General features: G+C 37.5%; 1 protein-coding gene across 1 annotated transcript in view; it reads right to left on the reverse strand.

Annotated features, from left to right (window-relative positions):
• Positions 1-11,636, reverse strand: part of mipepa (mitochondrial intermediate peptidase a) — a 35,413-nt gene extending 23,777 nt beyond the window's left edge. Inside the window, exons 1-16 of the mRNA XM_052107244.1 lie at positions 11,337-11,636; positions 11,040-11,213; positions 10,851-10,939; positions 10,672-10,758; positions 9,764-9,827; positions 9,483-9,665; positions 7,101-7,257; positions 6,629-6,677; positions 6,278-6,338; positions 5,722-5,774; positions 4,090-4,243; positions 3,870-3,947; positions 3,564-3,768; positions 3,325-3,434; positions 3,154-3,228; positions 1,345-1,461 (exon numbers count right to left, since the gene is read on the reverse strand). Of these exons, the coding sequence (XP_051963204.1) occupies positions 1,345-1,461; positions 3,154-3,228; positions 3,325-3,434; positions 3,564-3,768; positions 3,870-3,947; positions 4,090-4,243; positions 5,722-5,774; positions 6,278-6,338; positions 6,629-6,677; positions 7,101-7,257; positions 9,483-9,665; positions 9,764-9,827; positions 10,672-10,758; positions 10,851-10,939; positions 11,040-11,213; positions 11,337-11,480 (1,800 nt within the window). The 5' untranslated portion in view covers positions 11,481-11,636. The remainder of the gene's footprint in view (positions 1-1,344; positions 1,462-3,153; positions 3,229-3,324; positions 3,435-3,563; positions 3,769-3,869; positions 3,948-4,089; positions 4,244-5,721; positions 5,775-6,277; positions 6,339-6,628; positions 6,678-7,100; positions 7,258-9,482; positions 9,666-9,763; positions 9,828-10,671; positions 10,759-10,850; positions 10,940-11,039; positions 11,214-11,336) is intronic.
• Positions 11,637-12,906: the final 1,270 nt, after the last annotated feature.

Below are 12,906 nucleotides of genomic sequence, written 5' to 3' on the forward strand. Positions count from 1 at the left end.
AATGGATAAAAAGGGGGGAGAGGAGGGTGATTCAGAGGATGGTAAAGACATTATGGCTGGGGCAATTAAAGAGAGGGGAATATTTTGAGTTGGTGGGGGGGCTTTTTCCCAGTGGCTCCAAATAATTACAGGCTAGGATGAATGGTTTATGAAGGCCATTCCGAAATAAAATATGCTTTTTAGATCGCTCTAGCTCCCAAACGGCCATGTCTACAGCAGCTGAAGTGTTGAGAAAAGCATTTCAAACTTTTTCCCTCCCTACAAACAATTCTGAAAGAAGAGTTTCAAATAGGGAGTGCTTCTTCAAAGGATATCTCTGCTTTGTTATTTCAGAAAAGGCCCCCAAACAGGAAAGAAAAGCATTTTTACCCTTTAACCGTGCAACGTCTGTAAAAGATAAAACCACAGGGAAGGAACAAAGCCAAAACTAAACTACCTTGGTGTGTTGATGTACTTTTGTACTTTAGAAGCAGTTGTAGCCTATAAGATGTTATTAAGGATTAGTCAAGGAATGATTCGCAAACATTCATTAACTGCAAGGGATCACTTAATTTTAGGTTAACAGACCACCAACAAATGGAGAAACATGCTTCGAGTTTTAAGTGACATTTACTAACTCAAACGATTTATCCTTAAAGGGGAAGTTTTTAAAAAGTGAAAATTCTGTCATCATTTAATCACTTTCATGTCACTGTAAAATCATATTACTTTCTAGCTTCCCTGGAAAACAAATTTAGTCACAGAATATTCATGCTGCTCTTTTCCATACTGTTCTGCTATATTCCAAGACTTCTGAAGCTATACGATAGCTTTTGTGAGGTACAGACCGAAGCTTGAACATACGGAAGTGCAAATGAGATGAGAGGGGCTGCAGTGGGGAATATGGGTAACCAGTGAGTTACCACTTATACTTTCCATCTGTTTTCACCCAAAATTATTGTATGCCTTCAGAAGACTTGAAATATTGTGCTTGAGGACTACTTTTATGGTGCTTTTTTGTCATCTTGGAGGCTTGACAGTGTCCATCCCTATTCACTTCCATTGCATGACTAAGAGTAGTGTAAACATTCTGCCTAAATTTTCCTTTTGGGTTTCTCAGAATGTCGTAAGGGTTTGGAAAGTTATAAGGGTGAGTAAACTATGACATCATTTTCATTTTTGGGTGAATTATCCCTTTAAGATCTTTCATATTTCACAGTGGGCATAAAAAAATCATTTTGAAAATGGGAAGTGTGAATGTTAAAGAAGTGTTACAGCATACGTATATTGGCAGGATCATAATAAAATACTTTGAAAACAATGTCTTTCGATGTTCTTCACCAAAAAAAACATAAACAAACTTACGGTGTTGGTGACATATGGTAGGCCATAATACTTCTTTTGCAAGTCTGTCAAGATATCTGTCATTGATTGATTTTTTGGTTTTCCATGATAAACTTGATCCAGGATTGCATAGAAAACCTGCAGACAAACAGCAATAAAAGAAACCTGTGTTTAGGTGCCGACTCATTTATAATAATATAAAACTAGAAAACATTATTGCCTACAGTGGCAAATATTAGAACTTTTTATACTAAAGTCTAAATTTGCCAATACTGGAAGCAGATCTTTTCTATCATTCATTATAATGTTAAACAGACAGTTCACCCAAAAATGAAAATTCTCTCATCATTTACTCAATTTTATGCCATCCCAGATGTTTATGATTTTCTTCTGCAGAACACAAACAAAGATATTTAGAAGAACTTTTCAACTCTGTAGGTCCACACACAACAAGTGAATGGTGACCAGACCTTTCAAGCTCCAAAAAGCATATAAAGGCAGCATAAAAGTAATTAAAATGACTCAAGTGGTTTAATCCATGTCTTCACAAGCAATATAATAGGTGTGGGTGAGAAACAGATTCATATTTAAGTCCACTAAATCTCCACATTCTGAAAGTGGAGATTTATAGTAAAAAAAGGATTGAAATATTGATGTGTTTCTCATACTGTATATTATACCACTGGAGTCTTATATATTACTTTTATGCTGCCTTTATGGGATTTTTGGAGATTCAAAGTTCTGGTCACCATCCACCATTGTACGGACCTACAGAGCTGAAATATTCTACTAAAAATCTTTGTTTGTGTTCTACAAAAGTAAGAAAGTCATACACATACACATGTGATGGCATAAAATTGAGTAAATGATGAGAGAATTATATTTTTTTGGGTGAACTATACCTTTAATATCATAAAAAAAAAAAAAACTACACATTATAATGCCCAATTCCACTGTAAAGTGTAAAGTTTTAAATTGAAACTTAACGTTGAACACAATTTTATTTATTTGTTTAAAGACTATATTATCTGCTTCTGCAATCAGACATAATACAAATATAATTATCGGCTAGCTAGATGTAAAAATGATATTTCAATGTATTCCTATTTCATTCCCAACATAAGTAGTGCACTTGTGGTGTAGCATACCTCATAGCTAAGTAATATGGCCTAAAGTGCTCTTCGCAAATACGTGAATGCAGACGCGTCTAGCTAAGCCAGCTCAATTTTGGGCGTTGTTGAGTTTCAAAATTCAGACCGCATTTTACAACGAAGCATAACTACGCGTTGCATTCTCAGCGTTGTCCCAAGAGGCTCTACAGAGGATATTAGTGTGAACTGTCCACTTCTACGGTGAGCCAACTACTGTCATGGAGGAGCCACAGTTTAAAGAAAAAGTTAGTCAATTTATTTATAGCAAATTACCTGAATAATAACACATCCTGTTTAACTGCACAGACTTTTGAAGGTAACTCTATTGCCCCTTTGAATACTGAGGTTTGTTACCACCACAGAAACACAAGAAGGCATGCCAAGCATGTTCAACCGGTCTACATGTTGGCCAAAGAATCGTTCTACGTATGCATGCTTGCATAAAGTATGTTTCTGGTCTAACTTTCCAAGGGGAAGTTTATAAATAACTTTTTTTCCCAATTGTTTTTCTATGTAAACATGTGCTAGATGAATGTCTCGAGCAGGAGCGCTATGTTTTTAGACACAGACAAGTTAAAAACAGTTCAACTTATAACAGTTTTTTTTGTCTTGAGACATTTCATTTGTTGCGTTAGGTTGTTCATGCTGGAAAACATTCTGCTTTTTAAAGATCTGCTACCTGAAGTTGAGTGTCAGCAGCACCACAGACCTTCTTGGACTCACAGAGACGTGCCACCATGCTCTGCGGCAAAGGCTTTGACAAATGATAGAGATGCATGTGAAATAAAGCACCATTACAACGATAAAGCCAATACAGAAATAACACAGTACAGTTTTGAGATATCTGTACCTGTCCTGTCTGGTAATGCCGGGCGAACTGGTTAATCACACGATAATCTGTGGCAAAGTATTCCATTAAAATAGATGGCACCTCTGCGAAATCAGTGGCACACCGTGTTCCTAAAAAGAGAACACAATAAAACAAACCCCAAAGAAACATGGAGAAACATGTTCCTACAGACTCAAATAACCTACAAGCTGATAAAGACATGTAAACAGATTTAGTAGACTATGTGTTCATAGCTGTACCCGTCACGTGTTGGTAACGAGTGCGTCCCAGCATGGAGTGCATTGCATGGCCCATCTCGTGAAAGAGGTTCTCCATCATGCCCGGGCTGAGCAGTGTGGGGGCTGATCGAGTGGCATGGGGCAGGTTCAGCATCAGAACCACCACCGGCAGCTGATACTGACCATTATCCAACCGCCTTCCACCACGGATGGTGAAATGGCAGTCCTGAGGAGAAGACAAACAAAACTGGTCTGATCAAACAACATACATTTGTTGGCTGAAGTGGAAACTATATAGAAAGAAAGCTTATCTGAGCTCTACTCTACCTGGTGGGGTTTGTCTGGCCTGTAGAAGAAGTCACAGTAGATGTATCCCAGCAAACCCTCGGTTTCGTGCACCACAGCCTGTAGGCACAATTCAAAAAGGAAGTTATGGTAAACTCAAGTCATCTGAGACCTTAGAAAGTACTCTCATTGGAAGCTCATCACAGGATTTGGGTCTGATAATGAAGTCAAAAGTAGTCCGAACACAGACTCATGATCTCACCAGCTTGCGGATGTCATTGCTCCACACTTCCCCCAGGTTGGGCTGCTCGGCCAGCAGCGATACACCATACAGCTGTGTGAAAACACTGTTCAGACCTTCCATACAAGCCCCCAGTGAGAAATACGGACTGTACAGACTTGGCTCAATGTTAAATCTGCAGAGACAAACACAAAAGTACCACATTTTTAAGGGCTGAATGGTGTCTTTAGGGTGTCTGTCAATCTATGCCAGTGCTTCAGTGGATACAAATCTGTGCCAGTCTTCCCCTTGTTTGCATATAGCCTACTGTAATTACCTTATCTAAATATTTAATATATTTAAAATGATTAATATTTTACATTTATAAAACCATTTTCCTAATAAGGCATCAATAGGAATTAAAAACGGTGTTTCTTTGCTTATAATTAATTAATCGGTAAAACCGATATATCGGCCTACCTCTAGTTTTTTTGCACATTCTACACTTTTCTTCTTATTTGCCATTTCAAATGTTTCTTTGAAAGTCTGTCTAAAAGGCAAAGATCTCAGTCTTCTCTTCACAGTTGCAGATGAAACTAGTGTTTGCCATGTACTGGTCATCAGAGCTGCCAGTTTAGGATCTGTGGGGGTCAGTTTCTCAAACTAGAGACTCTGATGTACTTGTCATCTTGTTGTCAAGCATCTGGGCTATTCACTTCTCTCTCTATCCTGGTTAAATGACAACGTTGGGTTTCACTTTTGTCAGCCAAGTACAGAAAGCTGAGGCTGCAGTGGGCCTACCATCAGTGTATATCAGCAGAAATCGATATATGTTCTATGTTTTTCCAGTTATCAACTGTCCAGTTTTGGTGAGCCTGTGCCCACTGCAGCTTCCGCTTTCTATGGTCTTCTGCTGTTGTAGCACATCCGCCTCAAGAATCGACATGTAGTGCATTCTGAGATGCAATTCTGCTCACTACAATTATACAGAGTGGTTATCTGAGTTACAGTAGCCTTTCTGTCAGCTCGAACCAGTCTGGCCACTTTCTGTTGACTTCTCTCATCAACGAGGTGTTTCTGTTCGCAGAACTGCTGCTCACTGGATACTTTTTGTTCCTGGTACCATTCTAAGTAAACTTTAGAGACTGTTGTGTGTGAAAATCCCAGGAGATCAGCAATACTCAAACCAGCCCATCTGGCACTAACAATCATGCCACGGTCCAAATCACTGAGATAAAACAATTTCCCCATTATGATGGTTGATGTGAACATTAACTGAAGCTCATGACCCGTATCTGTATGATTTTATGCATTGCACTGCTGCCACACGATTGGCTGATTAGATAATTGCATGAATAATTAGGTGTACAAGTGTTCCTTGTAAAGTGGTCGGTGAGTGCATACATACATACACACAGTATATGGTAACATAGTAAACATAGTTCATATATTTATGGCTTTGCTGAGCATTGTGCTTAATAATACCTTTTAGCTGCGACTGTACACAAAATATAGGACATCCTCCTTTCCTTACTGATAGTTCATAACTGCTAAATGTATTGTGTCTTTCGTAAATTATCTTTACCGCTCTCCTACTTTATTTACATTGTATAAATCTGATAGCACAAAACCTCTGATTCGGAATACTCTCTCGTACTTTCTCCCTTGTCTTACCTTTCAGCACGTATCACACCACTGTAGTATGGATGGTCCCATGGCATTAGTTCCTAGAGGACAAAAATAAAAATTGTTGAATCTATTCTCCTGGTTAAACACTTTACTCTGGAACACATACATTACTGTGCAAAAGTCTTAGGCACAGAAATGCTTCACAAAAACTTTTGTCTTCAGATGGTTATTTATATTTCAGCTTTAGTATGACACTATGAAATATACATTTTAGACTCCCAAACATTTCTTTTTGGCAAAATAGATAGAAGAACTGTGGTGAATTCTCCAAGAAGCTTGGAAAATCCTATTGAAATATTGTATCCAGGTTTTCCTAGGAGAATTTGTGCTGTTTTGAAGGCGAAGGTGGTCACACCAAATATTGATGTAGCTTTTTTTTATGTTTACTGGACTTTGTATGACATAAAGTGATGAATGACAACTATTTATGGCATAATTTTTGAAGACATCCTCACTATGCATCATTTTTCCCAAGTGCCTAAAACTTTTGCACAGTACTGTGTCTAAAATCTACATCATAGTGTTATAGTGCAGTGCTTACTCGATTTCTGGGGTTGAGTTTTGTCTTCATGTCCCTCATCATTTTAAAATCCTTTTCAGTCCTGATTTAAAAAAACAACAAAAAAACACTTAAAGTGCCATCAAATGGAAATTGAAGCATGCAATGCCTTGTGCCTCTGTTATAGTGACGATGATATAACATTTAGTAGACAGTGACACCTAGTGGCTCATGTCAGAATGACATTTCCACGAATAGGAATTTGACAACACTTCAGTACATAAATCAGGTTAAATTATCAATAACTCACAGATAGAAACTTTAGCACATGATATATTCATCTAGAGCAGTTGTTTAATGCAAATTACATACAATGAAGGGGTAAAACACAACCTGTCAGAGAGTTTGTCTGTGAGAAGCTGTAAGAAGTTCATGACTGCCTCTGTGGAAAAACAGAACTTGAACTGAATACTCATCAGAGGGCACGTGTATAGCTGGAAGGTTTTTTTTAAAGGTGATGTGTGTAATTTTTCAGATACATTTTAAATACTATTCCATTTTTAGGTGCAGAGACATCTATAAGTGACCTATTCATAGGTAGCTTACAAAACATTTCTCTGTTTGTTTGAATGGTCTAAGACATCATCTGCCTCAACCAATTGCGTGAGTTTGAGGCGGGACTACCTGTTTGTCTTACCAGTGAAAAATCATTGGGAAAACTGTTTGGAAATAATCAGTATTTTTGCTACTCCTTTCGGTGGCGCTAGTTGTACAGAAATTACACACTTCACCCTAAAAAAAAAACTAAAAAAGCAAAACAATGAAATTGAGAAGAATTAGGCCTGATGAGACTAAAGGTTTTTACCTGGGCTTTTGGCCATGGTTCCCTTTAATGCTCTGTGTGCATAAGATTCATAACCAACCAATCGAGCCAGCTTATCCCTGCAGGTCAGCAGTTCCTCAAGTATGTGCATCAAATTTGCATTGGGGTAGAGAAAAATTTTATATGCAACTTCCCTTACCTAAAAAAATAAAATAAAAAAAAGTTCACAGTTTAAAGGGATAGTTCACTCAAATATGGAAAATCTGTCATCACTTTCTCACTTTTATGTTGCTCCAAACCTATGTGGCAGAATGGCAACATCAGTCACCATTCAGTCCCAAAAATTCTGTATAAAATCTTCTTTAGTGTTCCACAGAAGAAAATCATAGGGGGTTTGGAACAACAAGAGTAAAAAAAAATTTTATTTTTGGGTGAACTATAACTTTAACCTCTTCAACTGAGGCATTTTTGGGCTGCCACCTGCAATTGTTCACACTCATTCACCCTCCTTCAAAATAGTGGTTCTAGGATCAGGGTTTAGAACCACTGCACTAGATGGCAGCAAGTACTAGAATCATTTTTTTTCCTCCATCACCTTCAAATGTAGGTGGCGCTCTAACGCATTTTAGCCCTTGCAGATGAACTCGTCCATGGACATTCAGTCTAATTTTCAGTTTGTGCACCACCTCCATTGTTTCATCGAAAATCTCAGCCTCTGAATGGATTAGAAGCTCAGTCTCCTTTGAGGTGATGAATAACATTCTATAACAGATACAGTGATCCCCTGCTGATTTTGTACATTTGCCCACTGACAAAGAAATGATAAGTCTATAATTTTAATGGTAGGTTAATTTGAACAGTGAGAGACAGAATAACAACAAAAAAATCCAGAAAAAAGCATGTAAACATTTTTATAAATTAAATTGCATTTGAATGAGGGAAATAAGTATTCGACCCCCTCTCAATCAGAGGCTCCCAGGTGTCTTTTATACAGGTAATGAGCTGAGATTAGGAGCACACTCTTAAAAGGAGTGCTCCTAATCTCAGTTTGTTACCTGTATAAAAGACACCTGTTCACAGAAGCAATCAATCAATCAGATTCCAAACTCTCTACAATGGCCAAGACCAAAGAGCTGACCAAGGATGTCAGGGACAAGATTGTAGATCTACACAAGGCTGGAATGGGCTACAAGACCATCGCCAAGCAGCTTGGTGAGAAGGTGACAACAGCTGGAGGTGGAAACATTATGCTTTGGGGGTGTTTTTCTGCTAAGGGGACAGGACAAATTCACCGCATCAAAGGGACGATGGACGGGGCCATGTACTGTCAAATCCTTCCCTCAGCCAGGGCATTGAATATGGGTCGTGGATGGGTATTCCAGCATGACAATGACCCAAAACACACGGCCAATGCAACAAAGGAGTGGCTCAAGAAGAAGCACATTAAGGTCCTGGAGTGGCCTAGCCAGTCTCCAGACCTTAATCCAATAGAAAATCTGTGGAGGGAGCTGAAGGTTCGAGTTGCCAAACATCAGCCTCGAAACCTTAATGACTTGGAGAAGATCTGCAAAGAGGAGTGGGACAAAATCCCTCCTGAGATGTGTGCAAACCTGGTGGCCAACTACAAGAAACATCTGACCTCAGTGATTGCCAACAAGGGTTTTGCCACAAGTACCAAGTCATGTTTTGCAGAGGGGTCGAATACTTATTTCCCTCAATAAAATGCAATTAAATTTAAACAAATTTTTTTTTTTAATTACCATTAAAATTATAGACTGATCATTTGTTTGTCATTGGGCAAAAGTACAATATCAGCCGGGGATCAAATACGTTTTTCCCTCACTGTATAGATGATAACTTACATTTACGATTAATGTTTTAGCATGCTATTACTGCGGGACCACATATTTTGTTCTGGACACCCAAGATTTAACATTGAATTATTCACGCAAGCAAGCTCACAGACAAGAAAACAATGGATTATATTTTAGAGAACTGCCTAAAGTAAAACAGATATCATTTCACTTTGTGATTCTTTTGAAAATCTTTTTAAACTGTGGTATTAGGGCAACAATGCATTCCTGAGAATGACAGCTTTCATTTGATATATGATTTGTCTATTTAAGTGCTATTTTATATTAATATTAATATTTCTACCACATAACACTAGGTGGCGCTTATTTGCAACGTGGATGTTATAAGGCCTTATTTTGTTATTTTAAGTAACATAAATGCAGAAGTAATAGTTATCTATGAAAAATTCTAATTCTAAGCTTTCAAACAATACTACATATGCCTGACTTATGTATACAGGTACTTGAGCATATTAAGCATTATTATTTTTGCGATATAGTGCCCCCTTTTGGAGTTTGAGAGGTATATCAGATGGTAACAGCTGTAACACAGTGATCTTTTGTGATCTACCAGATCATCAGGTGCATCAGCGTGCAGGCCTCCAATCTGAATGTAATTTCCCTCGTTGGTGAAGTGTTGGTGAAGGTGTTCAGGAAGAGCGCTCTTCTCTATTCTGTTTGGCATGTGACAGCCCATAAGAAACTTATTGCTCAGATCCAAGATCTTAACATTTAAGTTCACTGCTTCTTTCCTCTGTGAAAGAGAGAGGATATTATAGACACTCACAAATTTTCATTCACCAGTAAATTACGATTGGTCACGAGAAGCACAATCAATACAAAGAATCTTACCTTTTTTTTATCCAGATGGATTCCACTTATTTCAAAGTCAAACATGAACAGTTCAGCTACTCTTCTGTATCAATGAAACAAAAGTTTTCTATTTATTTTCTTGCTGAATTCATTTTAATGATATTATTCTCACAAAAATAATTTAGACTCATCCCTTATTTAATTAGAGAGAGAGAGAGAGAGAGTAAAAGAGAGAGCGAGAGAGAGAGAGAGAGAGAGAGAGAATGTTAGTTAGTTAGTGACTTTATGCCATGCCAGCTTCCAAGGCTATTTTCATGATGAAAAGCTAAAGTTAAAATATATGTTTTAGGTAGAGTGATTAAAAACAAAGACTATGTAAGGTTTTTTTTTTCTCCCAATAAGAACTCTAAAATTGATTCAGGGTTGACTTTGATAAAAATCTCTTCAAAACTGTTTGAGAGAGGTGTGGTTACAGTAAGACACTTACAATGGAAATGAATGGGGCCAGTCTACAACCATTCAAATACACAGTTTCAAAAGTATAGCCGAAAGATGTAAACATTATGTGTTGACATTATTTCAGTGTGACAAAATCAAAGATTTCTGGGCATTACCGTGCCTACTAGATTATAGGGTTTACTGGCATAACGTTGTCATGGCAACAAAGTTGCAATATTGGATATAACTTAACACCGATAAAGTTTATTTGTGACTTCATCACACTAAAGCCATATTAACTTGCCTAATGTCGCTTTGCTTTTAAAACAGTGAGTATTTTAATGTTTATGAACTGGCCCCATTCACTTCCATTGTAAGTGCCTCACTTTTTTCTTGACCCAGTCACCTGCGTCGCATTCAAAGCCTAGTTGTTGTTATTTAACATAAATCAGAGTTAGAAATTTGTGGCAATTTTTCCAGAATAAACTGGTTCTCAAAAGATTTCATACCTTGTCTCTGGGTCCAATTTGGCCATGATCTCTTCATTATCCAACAAGTCCTTTAAACTCTTACACAATTCAACGTTAGTATTGAGCCTGCATCATAAGAAATAAAAACATTCAATTCCTTTGGAAAAATACCTTTCCTTCGATTTTATTAAAAACTGCTCAATGTGAAGCAGGCCCACCTCTCCACCATAGTGCCAATCTTTATACAAGTCCTCTCTGCAGCCTCCCGATAGGACGAATCGGGGTGTGCTATTTTGATAAAGTCTGCCTACAAATCATGAAAAAAGGAACAGACATTAATTCAGATTTTTCACTTTGTATTTTTTCCCATCTTAATACGAATGACCCCAATTAAATGTGTAGTTTACCAAGTCTGCCACTCTGCACAGGCTGTCTGAGAGTTTATCAAATATCTCCACTGTTTTGACTCCTGGCGGGCAGCGACAGGCTTTCTCCACAAGCTGCTCTGTCTCCTGCAGAGCTCTGTCCTGGACCACATCAAAGCCCTCCAAGGAGCTGAGCTCCGGGACCCCAAACAACCCCTAAGAGATCAGAAGACAAAATGAGTAACATCATCATGTACGCCATTTACAATGTGGTGCAGAAGTTATGACGTAGAAGATGTTATGAACTACCAAGACTATAATGTGAAGAAAAGTACATACCACATTTTGTTGAAAGAGGTCTAGTCTCTTCTGGACTTTGGAATTGAAAGCAGCTCCTACAGGTGACCAGGTGGTGACTGTCCTACAGACCCTCACTGCAGTCCCATGTCTGAGTAAACACACCAGCGGTCTGTACACTGACATCACACTGTTAGTCTATAACTATATAACTATACTGACTTCACTATTCACAACCAGCAATACCGACAAACTGAAACTGCTGGCAAACGGAACAGCACCGCAGAGAAAAGTAACTTTCAGAGGCTTGAAGAAAAGAGGCATGTCTCGTCCCTGCCAATGTCAGCGCGTATGACACGCTGTGATTTTACAGCAGCACTTTCGACATGGATAATTTAATTTGTGAGCATTCATGACAATATTTTCAAATGTTACATTTTTTTTTACAGTATATTTTGTGTTTGAATTGTTCACGAGATATTACTAAAATATGTAAAACGTTAAAGTGTATTTAAATCGTAAGTGAGACATGAAGCGAATCTTCTTGGTTTTTCAAAATAAAAGTCACGGAATTGTAAATGAGGAGAAACATTATATTATTTGTGTCGATTAAGCTACCAACTGACAGTAAAAAGTAATAGTAATTATTATTATTATTATTATTATTATTATTATTATTATTATTATTATTATAGCAGATAATTTCACCTAACTGTTTGACTTCTTTAAACCTTAAAAATGCTTAACCCTTAGGGACCTGGGTAGCTCAGCAAGCTGACCACTGCTGGAGTCATAGGTTCAAACCCAGGGCGTGGATTTGATTTGGTTCTAAAGTGTGCAATTCTTTTTTAAGTAAATGCTCGGCTATTAAGTAGTTCTAGGACTTGACCGCATAATAGTTCCATATCACTTTGCCAAATTATTTCAGTTATTTCAAAGAGCCGTACAGGTTACCGCAACAAAATAAGCAATTAAAAGTCATTGTTTGAAGTAAATCGGTTACGAATGTCAAAACAATGTCTAAAATATCCTGCATCTTGCTAAAGCAACTGGCTGTCAAACACATACTGAGCTACACTTTGAGTCTAAACAGATATACAACTTACATCATTTCAGTAGTACACCCAATGACAATAGCCAAATCATACTGTTAATGTGTTGTACTTGCTATAGTTTACTTCCATGTTGTTTCTTCATTAAATGGCAATGTCAAATGTAAAAGTCAATCACTGATACATCAGTGCCACTTTGAGTAAGAAATACCATATTTATACTCATAATTCACTGTTGTCACACAGAAAATCAATGTGATTTAGTAGTCATTTGTATGAATATAGTCATCTAAACAAGAAAATATATATTGTGTGATATAGATAGATGATATAGATATGAAATAATCATAGAAATATGATTTACAGAAGTGCAAAAAAAAAAAAAAAAAAAAAACAGACAATGTTACAAATCTACTGTCTTTAATGACTATATACACTTCGGGTAATAGAGCTGTTCAGCTTTGAAGTCAATTTGTAGGCGAACACGAAAGTCTAATACGCCATGGGTACCCTCAGGATTTTCCTATGGGTTTTATGATGGGGTTTTTGAACTTATTAGT

The sequence above is a fragment of the Xyrauchen texanus genome, chromosome 36, assembly GCF_025860055.1.
Source record: "Xyrauchen texanus isolate HMW12.3.18 chromosome 36, RBS_HiC_50CHRs, whole genome shotgun sequence".
NCBI classification, from domain to species: Eukaryota; Metazoa; Chordata; class Actinopteri; order Cypriniformes; family Catostomidae; genus Xyrauchen; species Xyrauchen texanus.